This window comes from Rissa tridactyla, chromosome 3 (genome assembly GCF_028500815.1).
Source record: "Rissa tridactyla isolate bRisTri1 chromosome 3, bRisTri1.patW.cur.20221130, whole genome shotgun sequence".
Classification (NCBI taxonomy): Eukaryota; Metazoa; Chordata; class Aves; order Charadriiformes; family Laridae; genus Rissa; species Rissa tridactyla.
The window spans coordinates 53,504,513-53,522,222 of NC_071468.1; the positions used below are offsets into that span (position 1 = coordinate 53,504,513).

General features: G+C 43.6%; 1 protein-coding gene across 3 annotated transcripts; it reads left to right on the top strand.

Moving 5' to 3' along the window:
• The first annotated feature begins 637 nt into the window (after positions 1-637).
• On the top strand, positions 638-17,182 carry STX11 (syntaxin 11). Of its 3 annotated transcripts, XM_054196777.1 has the most exons (3): positions 638-752; positions 10,842-11,076; positions 14,088-17,182. In XM_054196777.1, exon 3 carries the CDS (start codon positions 14,093-14,095, stop codon positions 14,957-14,959), a length of 867 nt encoding a protein of 288 aa, XP_054052752.1. In that variant the 5' UTR covers positions 638-752; positions 10,842-11,076; positions 14,088-14,092; the 3' UTR covers positions 14,960-17,182. The 3 variants fall into 3 exon arrangements, with proteins under 3 accessions (XP_054052752.1, XP_054052753.1, XP_054052751.1); XM_054196778.1 differs by lacking the exon at positions 10,842-11,076 and having other exon boundaries at positions 668-752; XM_054196776.1 differs by lacking the exon at positions 638-752 and having other exon boundaries at positions 10,842-11,046.
• Positions 17,183-17,710: the final 528 nt, after the last annotated feature.

Here is a 17,710-nt window from a genome sequence, read left to right on the forward strand (position 1 = left end):
CGCCCACACCGAGCAGCGGCAGCAATTTGGTTGAATTACGTTCCCAGAAGCTCCTTCGACGCCCTATTTCATCACGCACGGCTCAAGCCACCGGGACGGGACGGACGTTGCTCCATCAAGCAGCGGTGGGGGGGACGGGAAGAGGTGGGGGGACGGGACCGGGTCGTGCCCCGCTCAGGGCGACGCCTGGCCCAAGCTCCCTCCCCAGCCGCCCGTACGTCCCCTCGGTTTTAGCTCCCTGTCCGTCCCGGGCCTCACCGCGCCCCCAAACCGCCCCCTCACCCCCCAGCCAGGCGGCGGGGGTCGGAAAGCCCCCGCTTCCCCGGCGGGAAAAGGCAGGGGCGTCCACGGGGATGGCGGCAACGGAAAGGGCAACCTCAGCCCACCCACGCTTCCCAGCACCCACGGGGCGGACTTTCCCCCCGCTAGGGAGTGGTGCGAGCCGAGCGCCGCCCCGAGGGGACGGAGGAGGAGGAGGAGGAGGAGGAGGAAGGGGTCACGGCGCGGCCGCCCCTCCATCCGCACCCCGCAACGACGGCCGTGATTGACAGCCCGCCGGGGGCGGGGCGCTGCTATGCAAATAAACTCCTTCTCTCTCAGCCAATAGGCGGGCGAGGCGGGCGGCGGGGGCGGGGCACTCGTCGGGGACAAGCGCCGGCCTCGACGGCGCGGGTGCTGCGGCGGCAGCGGCACTTCGGGGGCAGCGGGACGGGACGGGACCGGCCGGGCCGGGACGGGCTGCCCTACCCGGGGTGAGTACCTGTCAGGATGGGGGAGGACGAGACGGCGCTTTCCTCGGGGAACCGGCCGGGATGGGCTCCTTCACCCCGTCGGCTGCCGGGACGGGATCTCCGCCGTATGCCCGAGCCGCGCTCAGCATCAGCCGGGGTCCCCCGGCGCCCAGCCGGCCCGGAGCTGCTGCGGGACGGAGGGCGGCCTTGGGGCGGGCCAGGGCTCGGGGTGCGGCGGCGGCGGTCAGCCCGCCCCATCCCCTGCTGTCGGGGGGAGTCCCGGTCCGTGTCCGGTGCTCGCAGCGCCGGCCAGCCCAGCCGGCGGGGCGGGAGGGGCCGCGGGGCTCTGGGAGCGCTTCGCACCTCGGTTTTGTCTGAGAGTAAACGAAACTGCCCGGTTTGAGTCGAGAGGGGAAGCCTGAAGCCCGGAGGCAGAAGGGACGGCCGCGGATGGAGACCGGGCTTTTGGGTGCGGAGCTGCCTTCGGGTAGCTCCGGTCCCGCAAAAGGGGTTTTCACAGGGTGAGGGAAAGCCAGAAGCGCTTTCAAATATGAGTCTCCTCGTCCAGTCCCAGCAGGTGTCTGAATTTCTACCCGCCTTGTCTGGCTGGCTTAACGAGTAGTAACATTTCATTCATGGTGCTCATCTGCAGGTATGAAGACGCTCATATGTAGTTATGAATAGCTCCGGAGCAGATTTCGTAGAAAATTGGGTTTCTATGCAAAATATCATAGCTTTTACTTCTTTCTTGAGCATCAGCATGGCCAGAGCTGTGAGTGGGTGCAAAAGTTAGTGTTCTTTGATTGCTTCCTATTAATTGATATTTGTTTCCTTTCCTGCCAAGAAGAATTAGTACTGGTGTATGTGTGAGATAAATGTGTGTAACTGTGTGATACCAGGAAAGGAAATGACTAGAAGAATAACACTGGCCTAAAACGGACATTCATGCTTCTTGTTCCTGTTCTATAGATGGTATTTTAGGAACTGTTTTGTTTTTTTTTTTTTAAGCTGTCAGGGATCAAAATGGCACTATATGGCTTTTTAAGATGAGAATACAATTTGAAGGATGCCACTTTCCTGCCAGTGGTGTTACTTGCTATTTAAATAGTTTTATATGGAAGTGGTGAGACTGCAAGATGAGCATAACTTTTTTTTTATTCAAAACAGACCAAAGTTCTAACAGACAGACTAAAGGTCATCCTTAAGAAAGGATGGTTTAAGTGCCCAGCACCTCTGATGATCTCTTTCTCACCTCATTTTTTTTCACTGGCTTCCTTGTATGACCACTGCTCTGAAACTGAAATTGCATGTTAAGTCATATGGCAAATATATCTGGTGTTTTGGCTGAGACTAAAACTGCAGGTTAAACTCTGTTGTCATAAGAGATGAAGAAATTAAGCACGGTACATAAGATTTCTTGAGACATTAAAATAGGTATAAAGTGATAACAGTATCTTCGGGGCACTGCAGATAAACATGGTGTTAAGGAACACAAGGGCATATTTTATCAGTCTTGGAGATTTCTTGTGCTGTGGGGTTAGGCTTCATGTCTAACACCTTGCATTATACTGGAACAGTAACCAAGATCTCCTCCAAAAGGAGAAATTCTAGTTGTTGCTGGTGCAGAAATAATAGGTAAGGGAATCTGCTGGGTGAAAAGGGTCACCCGAATTGCTCCCCAGGCTCACCTGTGCTAGCACCCACGCTGCGCTGGACACGCCATGAGGCTGGGAGCGAAGGCATTGCAGGGCCATGGGGGGACTGTAAGACATTACCTAGTCCTTTTAGTGCGTTGTAGCAGTGCACCGAAGCCAGACCTGAGAGAGGTTTCTGTAGCCTCTCGCTGCCCTCTATGAAGAGGGTCCCATAGTGTTCCTGCAGGAAAATGGCCCAGTTTTCAGCTAGTCGCAGCTAGTTCAACATACCTCTCATGTGTGAAATGAATGGATTACTTCATGCGTTTCCAATGTCAACATAGGGAACAAGCTGATCATTTCTCTTTTTATAAACTCCTTTTATACATTAGAGCACTGTGTCTCTCTGCCTGATCTGCTGCATGAATTAAACATAATTCCCTCAACTCCTCTTCCTCCGGGGTTGTATATTGGAAACACTGTCCGTTATCCTGTGACTTTCTAAGTTTGGTAATTGGTGCAGGATGTACTATTCCTACTGAGGCCTTACCTATGCCAAGCAGAGTAAAACCAGTCCTTCCCATGCCATCTCTCATATAAGGCATGAGGTTCTGTACAATGCCATTATATTGTGAACTTGGTTTTTAGCTTGCAGTCTGCTATAACCCCACTGATCCTTCCTGCTACCAAACTAGGTATTCCCTACTTTCCTTCTGTGCAGATGATTTCTTCTAAATGTACCATACCAGGCTCGTCTCTATTGAATGTCCTTTCATTTTCGTTAGCACTTTTCTTGCTTGCCAAGATCGTCTTAAATTCTCATCTTTTCTCCTCCCTTCTGCCACCACACGCTCTCTTCCACCCCCTTCCAGTTCAGCATCACCTGGAGACTGTACAGGCTCCTGTTTGGTTCCACTCTCCAAGTTGCTAATGGAAAATAGGGATAACCTTCTAGTGTCACAGAAATCCATCATAATGTTGGCATATTCCAAACGAGTTCTGATGGTGAAAAGGCAACTGCTGAGTCAAATATGCAGGTGCTGGACCAGATACACTTTCCATTATCTTTTATCTGGCCCATCAATTTTCTTTGACTGTTTGGCCATCCCTGTAGTGCAGGGATGACAAAAGCACAGTGCAAAAATTACTGAGGCGATGTTAATTTGATGCGATAAACTCATCTCAGCACCAAATGTGGGGTTACCACTTTTATGCAGTTTTGCAGAGAAGCCACTTGGCTTCTCCCCGTTACATTTTGGGTTTCCCCCCAAGACGTGTCCCTGACATGAGGCATGTCTGGTGAGGAACATCATTCCCAGGGAGCGGGAACACTGCTCCTGCCCAGGGCTGGCTCCTGGGAGCCCCATCTTGGGGAGCAGGGGGGCTCCGCCTGAGGGGAAGCAATGCTGTTGAGTTTCTACATCTGTTCTGATGGCTTTTGCTGATTGTGTCGAGCGTCTTGATATCTCATCTGGCCTATCACACAAAGTGTATGGCATGTCTCATCTAGACCCTATTTTTGTAGTTTATCACAGACAGAATGATGTCATGTATCTTGGCTTCCGAAGGCTTATCATGTGTGCAGTGTTTGCTTTATCTACTAATGACAGTTAACCCATTAATTGCCAAGATTATTCTTGACAAACCTATGTTGACAAAAGCCAAGGAAGTTCTGAACACATCAGCTTTTCCTGCTGTGTCTTTCCTCTGTGCCGTATTTGTGTAAGTGACAAATCACTTATTTTTGAAAGGGAGAATAAAGCTGGCTTGAGCTTTGGATATGCCCAGTCAGGAACAGATTCTCTAAGTGCCACTGGCCAGTGTATGCCTAATTACATCTATATCTTGTCTCAGCTTCACTGGTTTGAAGAGGCCTGTAAACACCCATGGGCTGCTAAATAGTGTACAGTAATTGCCATAAAGTCTGCCAGTGCCAGGCGTGTCCCGGGGCTGAGGCTGTGGGTATGCACGTGTGGCTGTGGGGCTTGTTTCCTGATTGAAACTATTTTGGTCCAGTTACAGTTGTGTAAATTTTGTAGTAGGATCCAGAACTGAGCCTCATGTGTACTGTCCCACATGAACAAATACCAATAAAACACCCTGTATACAATCTTTAAGTGATTTTTTTTAAAGCTAAGAGTACTTGATCTCAGATTGTAATACTTCATTACAAGCTTTAAATATATGTATAATTTAAAAAGTAATGCTGTTGTGCTAATTTAAAAATGTCTGTAAGAACATGTTGCTTCTGACTGATGATCACATGCAACCTCGTATTTCTGCTCAGATGCCAACATAATGTCTTAATCGCTTATAAATACCACTGTGTGGTAGGAATAGTAGTTATATAAATGTGGTATGTACGTAGCTATTTCGCTGAGCCAATGTGTTTCATGGAAGCTGAGGTGATTAATTAGATAATGTATATACTTATGGCACTGTAGCGACAGTGCTGCATGTGAGTGCGTCCGTCGCCTGATTTCCTTGGGCAGTGACTCATGAGGATGCCAAGCTGTAGTAACTGCGAAGGAATGCATGGGTGGCTGTCTCACTGTTTATGCTGGTGGTAGGGCTCTGTCTTAGCTATTTGCCAAGCCTGTGGAGGTACAGTTCATGCTCCCCTCGTCTCCATCCAGGCCAATTTTGCCTGAAGACTTTGTTTTGCCTGGGGCAGGACGGGCACGCTGCAGTGGTCAGCCGGCAGCGCGCTGCATGTGTGGAAAAGCACTGAATGGAGAGCGGTGGTGGGATTGTTTTTCTCCCCCTGGGGTAAAACACAATCCTGTGCATGGTCGTCTACTCTTTGTAATGGCGCTCTGCTTTTAGCAAACTGTGTATGTTAAAACTGATCGGAGTCAACTCACGGGTCTCAAGGATTACAAGGATTTAGCAAGTTTTCAAACCCTGCAGTTGCTAACTATATATTCCTTTTCTAGCATCCTTAGGAAAAGGAGCTGGCTAAACTTACGGTGAGCATTACACTTTCCTGTCCTTAACTTCTATTTAAATACAGAAACATGGCGACTGCTGGAGAGGTCCCAATTTTGGGAGGGGGTTCAAACAAAGCACGTGAAGACTAACACTTTTCAATGGTCCATGTAGTGAAGATGGAGAAACGTATTTTTTTAAAGCCTGGGTACAGGCCCTCACAGCCGTACAAAAAAAAAATAATCTAGTTACAATGGCTCATTAGTGTGACTTGTGAGACAAATGTCAAGAGGAGATACTGAGAATCTGTTTTGTTGCCTATCCAGGATTGAAAATTTGTCAGCGGTGACCCACAGCTCTCCAGTGAAAATTTAGACAAGTCAGTAAATAGCAGCAGTCAACCTGTACGCTACAGGCTGTCCTCTCCAATGCAGGAATAATGTTTACTTAGCATGTGCTACTGTTTAGTAACAAGTTAAAACTCCAGATGTTTTTTGTCAGTCTCATCATAAACATGTGAAAATGCAATGCATATTATGCGTGCATTTAATGCATGCTAGCGGTTTCCTCTAGTTTTGATACTGAAAGCTAGAAAGCCTGATAACTTGTGGATGGAAAACGCAAGGATGGTTAACCTATTGAATAGCTCTGAGAAGTATGAGATGCACCCTAGATCCTTGAATTTGTAACATGGTGTTGTACAAAAATTGAGAGTTACTTCATGTTGAAGAGATTGAATACTGGTAAAGAAACCGGGATGAGGCAAAGAAGAACCTCCAAAGCGATCAGTGTTCAGGCAATTAGTGCCTCATTACTTCGAGTTAGAGGCAACAAACTATTTGAATGTTAATTTTCTCCCCTGTGCCTTTCTTAGCCTTTATGGTAGGAGAGGAACCACTGGAGACTGGGAGATTCTGACAACTGCAGAAATAGCCTGCAAAGAATAGAGCCATCCCTAGATCTCTGCATCTATCAGCTTGTAGTAAATCACTTGTTCTGGTACAAACAGAGAAGTTGACGTTTCATACAAGCTTTTGGAAAGAAAACCCTGCCCTGAGACATTTGTAACTGTGTACACTTCTCACTAGGGTGACTGAAAGCATAAAGGAGGTGTTTTGCTGTACACAGCCTTTGACTACAATATGAAGCAGGTAGTGTCTAATAGTCTGCAGGTGCATTTGCAGCTTCTTGCTGGATTTCTGTAGCTTCATAACCGCCGCTTTGTGTTAACCAATGTACCGTCAGTCCTGAATACATTTTGCCTATTTTTAAATATTGCCCAATCCAAGAAACTCCGGAGAAGATAAGTTCCTTTCAGTGAGGCTACAAAAAGATTTTGAAATGCTGATCTCTGTCATAGCTGTTAATACTGGAGCAGAATATACGGTCGTGATCTTAAAACAGCTCCAGAAGGCAAACTGTCCTAATCATTAGATTATGATTTTTGGTGTTTCCTCAAGCTCTTATAGATGAGAAGCAAGAAAAAAGAGGAGCCATTTGAGAAATTCAAGCCTGCTGTTCCATCAGTGATGGACGTGATGATTAGGGGACTGGAACACCTCTCTTAGGAAGAAAGGCTGAGGGACTTGGGTATTTTCAGTCTGGAAAAAAGAAGACTGACGGGGGATCTTATCAACGCTTATAAATACTTAAAGGGTGTGTGTCGGGAGGATGGGGCCAGCCTTTTTTCAGTGGTGCCCAGTGAGAGGACAAGAGGTGATGGGCACAAACTTGAACATAGGAAGTTCCATCTAAACATGAGGAGGAACTTTACTTTGAGGGTGGCAAAGCACTGGAACGGGCTGCCCAGAGAGGTGGTGGAGTCTCCTTCTCTGGAGACATTCAAAACCTGCCTGGACTCATTCCTGTGCAACCTACTCTGGGTGACCCTGCTCTGGCAGGGGGATTGGACTAGATGATCTCCAGAAGTCCCTTCCAACCCCTACCATTCTGTGATTCTGTGACGTGTTTGGGGAGACAGAATTTGGTCTGAAAAGATGAGTAGCCACCTGCTGTGAGTCAATTAGAAGTTCTTTTGGAAAGAGGAAAATCTATTGTAAACAATAGTCTGTTTTCCAAGTTAATATTGTCAAATCTATTATTGGAAAAGCTACCAGGCCAAATGATTAAATCTGCTCTATGACAGTTGTTTCCCAAACAGAAACAGTAGAAAATTATGACTAAATCTGAGACTCCAGCTCTTAAATTAAAGGCTTCAGCTGCATTCAACACATCTTTTTCCTATACAAAATGCAGATTGTGCAACGGCAGCACACTATTTGCCTTGTAATTGAGTGTGTTCAGTTCAGCCAGTCTGAGTGGATTTCCATCGATACTGCATCCTCCACAAGCAGCCTGGGAAGTTACTGGAATGTGCTGACACACACTTGGCTATGAAGTAATTCTGCCTAGGAGCAGGTTCTTCCCTAATTGTTCGCTGCTTGTTTCTTGGGTCACATCTGTCATGTGTCATGCAACCAAGAGCAGATGCCATTCAGAGATGGGATGAGCGACCTGGGATTGTAGTGGAGCACAGAAGGACTTTTTGTAGTAGAGCAGAAAAGGACTTTTACCTTCTGAGGGAGAGAAGAACCACTGATAGAAATGGTTTTTAACTGGTTTGTTTTGAAATATCTGTTGTTCCTCCAATAAGCCACTTCAACTGAAATAAAAGCTTCATCTTGTAAGGTCCTACTCAAGGCTGAAGAGATTACTGGGTAGACTTTTGGTAATCCACAAGCTGGTATTAACTAACGTCTGCCTTTTATGAATGCTGTAAAAAGAAAAAATGTACACTGGCTTCCTTCCCAGCTGCTGGTGGTGAAATATAGATGCTGTGCTGTAACTGCTGCTTTATTTCACCATTTGTCCCCAAACTCAGTGATGTGGATGTACAAATGTTAAAGTTGAAACAATTATATGTGTGCAACTCGTTTGTTTCTACAGAAATAACTTTTCGTCCTTTCTTAATTATTTCTACTTAAATAACAGGCTGCAGAGTATTAGTGCAGCAATGGAAATGTATGCACAGCATGCTCTTACAGCGGAATTCTATTACTGCAAATGGCTTCTTACTGCAAATGTTACAGTAGTTCAGGACTCCTATTTGTATGTATAGGGGGCTAATGGAAAGGGGCTTCACGTGTATGCACGGTTTTTGATTTTCAGAGTGGATTTCCTTTCCTGTCTGAAATACCACGTTGTGCAGAGTTGTGTGGGGCCACAGTCTCACTGCAACAGGACAGCTGGCGTCTTCCTCGTGCATCATGAGAAAGCTAGTCATAGTGGTGATTAATACCAAGAAGTAGCATGCTAACATGAAGAGATGAATACTGAACGTGTCCTCAGCTGACTGTACTTGGTAGATACCTGACTTCAAAGTTGTAACCTCTGCAGTCATTACCTGGCCTGTATTTAATCTGCGTGTGAGTGTGTGTTCAGATGTACACACTGTGATGGACTGCAGAAGGAACTTGATTTTTAGAAGGCCAGATTTCTCTAGCCCAAAAATACAAACATGGAAGTACACATTCCAGTTTGAATATACACAGTATTTTAAAAGAAAATAAAACTGACAGCTAATCTAATCTATTAAAACACACACTCTTAGAATTAAGGTGTTTATACTCTTTGGGCCATTACTCCAGAGTACAGAGTAGTTGGTGTCTTGATATTCTAATGTGTTAGATGTATCCTAAATAAACCAGTGCAAGGAGTTGAATATACTTATTTGAACTCACGTTCAAATTAGCAAACTTTTGACCAAAGGCTGGTCCATTAGAACCATTTAGACTGGACCTTTCGAGGTCATCTAATCCAGCCCCCCTGAAACCACACACAGGTGATGCAGGTTGCTGAGGACCATGTCCAGTCAAGTTTTGAATATCTCCAAGGATGCAGATTCCAAACTTCTCTGTGCACCTTTTCCAATGTTTTTGAAGGTTTTGGGGTTTTTTCCCCCTCTACTATCTGGCTGGCATTTCCCTTGTTCCCACTTGGGTCTGTTGCCTCTTGTGCTGTTGCTGTACAGCACAAGAATGGTCCAACATGAATGGTCCACCCTTGCATTAGGCTGTTGGTGACAGCAACAAGATCTCCCTTGAGCTTCCTGTTTCCCGGCTGAACACTCCCAGCTCTCTCAGGCTCTCCTCATAAGTCAGGTGCACCTCTGACCATCTTGGTGGCCTCCCCTGGACTCACCCCAGTGTGTCCATGTCTCTTGCGCTCAGGAACCCCAGCACAACACAGCACTCCAGATGTGGATGCTGAGGGATCACTTCCCCTGACCACTTTTGCTACTCCAGCCTGGGATGCTGTTGGCCTCCTTTGCCACAAGGGCGCATTGCTGACTCATGTTCAACTTGATGCCCACCCACGCCCCAAGGACCTTTTCTGCTGAGTTCCTTTCTGGCCAGAAAGACCAACTTCTACTGCTGCACCAGGCCCTCTATTAAGGGAGAGATTGCCGCTCATTTTAAAGAATGAGTGCTGAGGCTATCCTTAACAACTAGTAATGTACTAGGTATTAATATATTGTTGTTTTAATTACAAACAATGTTGTGAACTTGTATGTAGATGCAAACTTTCCTGAGTGACAACAGCATTTGATAAAGAAGGTCAAGTTTTCTAAATGCTGATCTGTTTCACTGAAATTTTTTAAATGGCTGTTCCCCCTTGCTCTCCCGTGCTTGTTTGTTCATTTGTTTCAGCTCTTCAGTGTCTGTCCCTGACGCTATCAAAGGAATGCTTGGAAGTTATTGTCCTTTCTTGGGAAGATCTGGTTCCCCTTTGTTTGAAATGTGAATTTGAAATGGGGAAAGAACTCTGTGGTGGCATTGCATTTGAGCCTGCTGTTTTCCTAAAACTTTGCCAAATTGCGAGTCTCTCAAAGCAGCAATTTGCAAATGCCCTAAATAAATTTACTGTGTTCCTTGAGCAAAAGGTGCTCACGGAAGCTGAAATCTAAACATTTTCTTGAACCTCACAGATGTCTTTGGCCAAATACTGCAAATGCTAACCTACAGAATAATTGAGCATGCTCTGGCATAAAGCTGAACATCCTCTGCAATTTGTGGTGTTTGTGGCCTAATATGATGCTGAAATACAGGCAGAAAGTTGTTCTCTTCCTGTCCTCCATCCTGTCCAGGCACTGGATGTAGATAAGGAAGAACATCTTGAAAACATGAAGGTGAAGTGGGAAGCAGGCCAGGTGATGCACTCTGGAAACAGAGAGAAAAAGGCAGGACTCAGGGAGAATGAAAGATGTCAAAAAGTCCCTGATTTTGCATGACTGTGAAGTCAGGCTTGAAGAGACGGAAGCCATTTGTTAGGACAGAAGTGTGATCACTTTAGCTGTGGAGCCATTACCCTGACGGGTGCAGGTCCTCAATGCAAAGTTGAGGATCCTAATGTTGACCCCCTTGAATGTAAGTTTTGGTGTGTAGTCTGAAATAATGTAGGACTTTTATAGCTAAGCACTCAGACACTGGGAAATCCCTTGTTGAAGGTTGTCAGTGCAACTGTAATTCGATCCTCTGTTCACATTTAGAATTGGATTCTACTGGATCTACTAGACCACAGAGATCGTGGGCGATGTTTTATGTATCGTTGGAGAAGACCTTCTCACAAGTGGCCTCGATCCATGTGTTCATTCACTGATGTCCAGCTTCGTACTTCGTGGTCTTACTCAGCAAAGTGCCCGAGGCTTGCAGCAGTGACCAAAGTCAGAAGGAGCTGACTTCTGAACGTACCAGGTACGAAGAACTGTGCTTCAGGTGTCTCAGGTGGGCATCATAACTCATCAAGAGTGATAGCATTGTCCTTAATCATTCTGGGCTGAAACCTGTGTCTGTGGATGGGGCTGTTAGATCTGACCTCCCTCAAAAAACTGTTACGAGTTTCTGGAGCTTTCCAGAGATTTCACAGGAGAAATCCCTGAGGAAATTAACAGTAGTAACACAGTAAATGAGATATCTGTCCATGAACTGAATGATGAATATTAAATTTTACATTGTACAAATTTTATTCAGCACATGCAGACTGTAGGCAGAGACTTGGTGTAAGCGATACGAGATAGGCCAGTGTTTAACTGCATGATGTTCCTGTGTGTAGGTGCAATCTGAGGCCACACTTGACAGCTCCTTACTCTTCCTTTATTACTTCGTTTTTTAACCTTTCATGTTGTGTTAAAAAAAATCAATATTTTTACAGAGATGCTGCAGAGTTACTATACACATGAACTTATTACATCATTAGTATTTTCATGTTGTGAATTGCCATGTATTTGCTTCTCCATTTCTTCCTGTTTTTATTTTATCTAACACCTTAAAATAGTTGTGGGTGAGAAGGACAAATTGCAAGTTACACTTTTGAGGCTAGGGGGACAGAAGGGTAGATTTATTCTTACAAAATTATGAGTTTATTATGCAGGAGCTCTTACTCAGTGTGGTTTTCTGTTTGTTTTTTCCTTATCAAGCACAAAAAGTAAAATGTAATTATTGTTGAGCCAATTGTCAGTCTGCTCTCTGTGGAAGGCTGATGAAATCTAGCTTTTCTTAAGTTCAAGGAATGGTGAGCACAAAGGCAACAAAGGCACACATACGATTTAGTTTACATGAATGGCACCTTGCAGTTGCGAATTGTCATTTCAAAGTCATGAAAAAAAACATTGTTTGCTGTTTCCAAATGTAGATGCTAAACACAAAAAGAATAAACTGCTGGACCCAACACATGGCAGTTCGAGGTTCATACTAGAAGCGGGAGGATCATCAGCTCTAGGGACGCCAGTAAGAGTCAGGAATGCAGTCAGATGAGCAATGTGACTGGTTTTCAGAGCCACGACATTTCAGGTGAAAAGCATCTCAGAAACAGTGATTAGCAGAGATCTAAATAATCCTGAGATTGCTCGATGCCTTTGTTTGTTCCCTTTCCACTACGCTGTTTAGAAAATGGTCCACTATTTCCAGACAGGAAGGGTAAATGTTCTCACTGGCTCAGTGCCTCTACATAAACTTGTCCATGCAGTTTTAAAGCCAAGTAAACCTGACTTTTAAACTGCACCACACTTTTCTTCTTTTTTTCCCTTTCAGATGGGGATTTTTCATCTTGGTGTTGTGGTATGAGGTGAAAGTCTTGATTTTATTATTGCTGAGGGAGGAGGTGGAAAACCTTTCATTTCCTAAAGCTTTCTCTGTATGATTGTGTTGAATCTATGTGGCTTATATTTTAAATTCAAAGAATTATCTTACATGTGTGGATTCCTGAATGAAAGCTCTTCTCTCAGGATATTAATGGACTTCCTTGGTTTACACTGCTTGTAAAAGAATTGGTTTAAGATGAAATTCACTTTTTTTGCTTCGGTGTAAATGTAATCTTAATCAGGACACTTCTCAAGACCAGTATGTACCCCCAATGAACTATATGAGCCCAGAGGCTCTGTCTGTGATGGAATTGTTCCATCTCCTCCCTAACATCTTTAACACATCTAGGAATTCCATGAAACAGATTATAAACTTGCAGTTTTAATTCACACTGGGTATGTACACATGCAACTTTTCTTAGCCTGGGAATAACTGATGATCCAATGATGGGATGTGTCATTCACCATGGATAGCATGTTTGTAAATGCTGTCAAGATACTTTAATTCCTGGAAAAACAAAAATGAATTCTCCAGACTCAGAGATCTGGAGATGTCCTGCTTGGTGCTGCTTCTTAACTTGGTTCTCTTTTTTATTAATTTAAATGAGGTCATGTGAAGTACAGCTTTTGTGATGGGAAATGTTCAGCTTCCTGCTTGCTGTAACACTTGGTGCAGGGTTCTTGCTGAAGCTTTCTTTCAGATTTCATTTTCTGCAAAGACTTTAGGTCTAGAGTTTGAAGTAAACAACATATTTAAAGGAGACATATGTTTTGTTATCACATAACTGGTCTGTACAGATTACTCATTTTGTGGCTTTTTAAATGAAATTTTTAGTTAACTACATCTGCGGCAAACACACAGAAAACCGATCCTGATCTGTAAGAACAGCATTACTTTATTTCTTCAGTAGGATGTTTCCATCATACAAAAAAGAAGGGTGGAGGTTTTTACTTACAGAATGCTGCTATTGCTGTGTTGTTTTGCTTGATGCCTGGTACGCTATGGTCAATGACAGCGTCTGGAGACCCTGAACTTGCCCTTTTTTTTTTTTTTTATTCTATCTTGATACTTTCCACACCATTTCTCGAAACTTTTATTTCTCAACTGTATTGGTAAGTGCCATTTCTGTTTCTGAGAGGCTTCCTATTCTTCTCACAGAAAAAGCAAGCTTAGAATGACAGAGGACTTGTGACATCTGGGGCCATCGATGTAATGAAGAGTCAAGATCTAGAGGAGATTTCTCGAGCGAGGAGTGGTGGGAAGCGTTCAGTTATTAACACGTCTACACATACTGATAGCTGAAGGCTTCCTATCATTTGCTCAAAAGTTCGATTTTTTTTCTCAAAGTGAAAGACTGGCAATTTTGGGGGGTTGGGGATTGTCTTATCATTCTTTTGGATTTGTCTTCAGGATTTGTTGTCTTCTCTCTTGCACTTTTTTGGTTTCTAAGCTTTGTACTTTCCAGGAGAGTGTGCTAGCACCAGAGTTTTGGATCTGAGATCCATCACCGTATAAAATACTGTGAACAAATTTAAAATCTGATATTTTGGGTTGTCTTTGATGTAGTTACCTATGATGTAGTTACTAGTTATGAACTTTCAACCCTTGTATACCCATATTTTATTTACTTTAAACTTCTTCCTCCTGTTTTACAGGCAGGATGAAAGACCGGCTAAACGAGCTGCGCGAATTTGCCAGGTTACACAACCAACAGTTTTCTGATAGTGAGGATGATGAAAATTCACCCCGCGATGTTCTCCTTTATGAGACTGATTATGCCTTGGAAATTCTTCATAAAGACATACAGAACATCCGGACAGAAAACGACCACCTAAAAGAGGATGTCAAGCGGCTCAGAAAGCAAAACACCCGCTTCCTTACTTCCATGCGCCGTATTAGTAGCATCAAACGAGATACTAATTGTATTGCCAGAGACATCAAGGCCCGCGGAGAAAGCATCCATAGGAAACTCCAGATAATGAGAGATTTCAGCGAAGATGCAATAACAAAATACGGTGCAATGTCTGTCATTGCCAGGGTAGCGAAGAACCACTACGTTGACCTCATGCACGCCTTTCAGGAAGCTATGTTTGAATACAATGCAACAGAGATGAACCAACGGGAGAACTGCAAGATTCGAATTCAGCGGCAGCTAGAGATCATGGGCAAAGATGTTTCTGGCAACCAGATTGAGGAGATGATTGAGCAAGGCAGGTGGGACGTCTTCTCTGAGAATCTCTTGGCGGATGTTAAGGGGGCTCGCTCAGCCTTGAATGAGATAGAGACACGTCATAAGGAGCTGGTGAAGTTAGAAGGTCGCATTAAGGAAGTCCATGAGCTCTTTCTGCAGGTGGGCCTGCTAGTGGAGGAACAGGCGGACACCTTCAACGTCATTGAGATAAATATGCAAAATGTTGAGGACTATGTAGGAGACGCTAAAGAGCAAGTGAAAAAAGCTTTGGAATACAGAAGAAAACACCCCCTCAGAACAATCCTCTGCTGCTGCTTATCCTGTTGCAGAAGGTGACTATCCCACTGAAGCTACCCCAGACCGACTCAAACGTCTTCAGAACGAGGCACTCTTTCCAGTGACTTTTCTGTAATGGCAACCCCTAGAAAAGGGGGGGGCTATTTTGCAGTCAGTTCTGTTCATTGCCTTTTTCCAATATGTGCTGAAGGCTGTTCTATTTGAGAGCTGCTAGAAATGTTGATAAAACTATTTTTAATCTATTTCTAATTGAAATGTACTCTGTTGCTGTAACTAGAGGTGCAAGAAAAACCCTGCAATACTTGTTTCAGATAAGCAAGAGAGAGGAATGAATGATGGGCTGATAACTCAGCCTAGGGAAGATGAGAAATTTGAAGAAGTAACTTTATTCTTCTTTGTCACAGTGAGTCTGCAGGCGGTGCAGCCTTGCTGCCTGGAGTGACACAATACACCACAGAATCAGGAGGTTTCAATCTTAACTAGTTTGGAGCCTGCTTGATGCAAATACTTGAACAGATTTTTGCTCTGTTCATTTGACAAAATACTGAGCCTGTTAGCAGGAGCAGGACACAGAACTTTCTGTTTCAACTTGATTTCCATCTGTCACGAATCTTAACAGAAGTAACTGCACCTTAAATTATAATATGCACATTTTGCTCCATTTGTGTGCAAGTGACTGCTTTTCTCCATTTTGAGTACCCGCAACTTTGTCAAGGTGGCTAGAAACACTGCGACACTGAGGCATCTCACTGGCTTTTGAGGTCAGCCACTCTGTATACTCTTCATTTCAAAACTGCCATGCTTTTATGCTTCTAATACATTTTTCTGCCAATTAACACTGCAGCCAGAAAAGATGGCCTTCTGCAGAAGCACCCGTAAGAAGAAAACAGTTGGGGGGTAAAGAAAGCATTTTAGGGTCTCCTGTGCTGGCACATGCACACAAGCAGTTTTAGTGGAAGGATTATCCTGTCAATAGATTTTTATTTTTTTACAAGCATTGATTTAATATGGATTTTTTAATATATATTTTAAATAACATGAAGGATTAAATTTATTAACATTCCATTTTACTAGTGTACAAAACCCAAGGCTTTTCTCCCATTGTGAGGAAATCTCCACCTGGGAAAGAAAATAGACCTATTTCTTCAGTACACCTGAAGAAGAAAGAAAACATTTTAATGTCATTTCAGTGCTCTTTTCACGCTTAAAAGTAATATCTCCTTTTGTGTAAGGGGAGTCTGCCCACAATGGGTTTGGAATACGAGGAGGGAATAGAAAATTTGCAGCCCTGGAAACCACTGAGCACTGTCAGTGAAGCGTGTATTTGGAAGGCCTGGGGAGTGATTATAGCTCCTGCTTCTGGAGGTTTTCCAACTATAATATTTCTAGGTGGCTTCCTGATATGCTGTGACCTAATGCTATCCTTTGAATTAATGCAGGACATTTTTTCAGAAGTTAGTGACTTTTTTAAAAAAACTCTGATCCTATTTGTACCTATTTTAATAAATATATTTAAACATTTCAAATATTTTGCATTTGGGAGTTTTCCTCGGGAGATGCGCGTAGCCATCTTCCTGCACCAATCGCAATGAAACGTTTCCCTTCTGATCTTTTGCGCACGAATTTTGTATGTGAAAAAACACCCATACATTTCTTACTATTTATTTTGATATAACAAAACAGCACAATAAATTCAACTTCCAAGTTTCCACGTCCTAGTGGGAAATACTTCTTTGCTAGGCAGGGTGTTTTACACAAATAGAAGCTAAATGGATAACTCTTCTCAGAAACTGAAAGCCTCTTTCGCTGAAGCACCTGTCTGTGGTAACATGGAAGAGTGAGGAACACCGATCTTCTAAAATAGAAGATATTTTGATATTCAATGTTGTCCTGATGATATCAGTATTACGCTTGCCTGAAGACCTCTCCAACAACCCAACGTTCAAACTTGAAGTGGGGGAAAGGCGAGTGTTGAGCTGGCAGCATTACCAGTAGCTTTGGTGCTACTCCAGAAGACAAAGTCGTTTACTCGTTAGGTACTGCCATTCCGGGCAACGGAACTGTGCATTTGTAGAGAAATACCGTAAACCTCCGAGGGTCAGCATACGGGCATAAATCAATGAAGAATAAAATACGTATTTCATTTCATCTGCATATTCTTAGCGCTCACCAATGCTTTTGATAAAAAACGTACTTTTTTTTTTGTTGGTTTCTTTTTTGCACATATTTATGTCTACAAGTGGAATAAAAGATTTAATAAGAAAAAATGAAAGTGCAGAGTGTTGTACATCAAATCAGCAGCGCAGAATAGTTTCTTGCATTGTTAAAGTTTAGTTTAAAAGCTGCTGGACTAAACTCTGAGTTGGTGAAAGGAGATTAAACACTGCCTAAAAAAAGTCCTCCTAATATTTGTTGCCACAGTAAATCAAATGTGTTGCATATTGAGATAGACTTACCATAATTTTTCCTATAAAACCACGAAAAATGAGTTTCATACATTATATGATGATTCTCTACTGCAAGAAAAAATCAAATTTATTCTGGCAGTTCTGAGAGATCTCGATGATTTCATTAGTAGATATGCAAAGCTTATATTCAAATCTTTAGTCTGATTTGAGGCACAGGGAAAGAGAGTGAAAGCATGAAGAAAAGGTAATTGTAGACCTTTTCTCCTGACTTAAGGCAGCTGCTGCAAGGAAGAAACTGAGAGTTATTGAAGTACCAGCTTGAGACCCTTTAAAACTATTTTTAAGTTGCAATGTGAATTAGAAGCACTTAAAAAATTACTTC

What these genes read in the sequence shown, in the direction of transcription:
- STX11 (XM_054196777.1), top strand. Translation starts at nt 14,093, where the DNA reads ATGAAAGACCGGCTAAACGAGCTGCGCGAATTTGCCAGGTTACACAAC.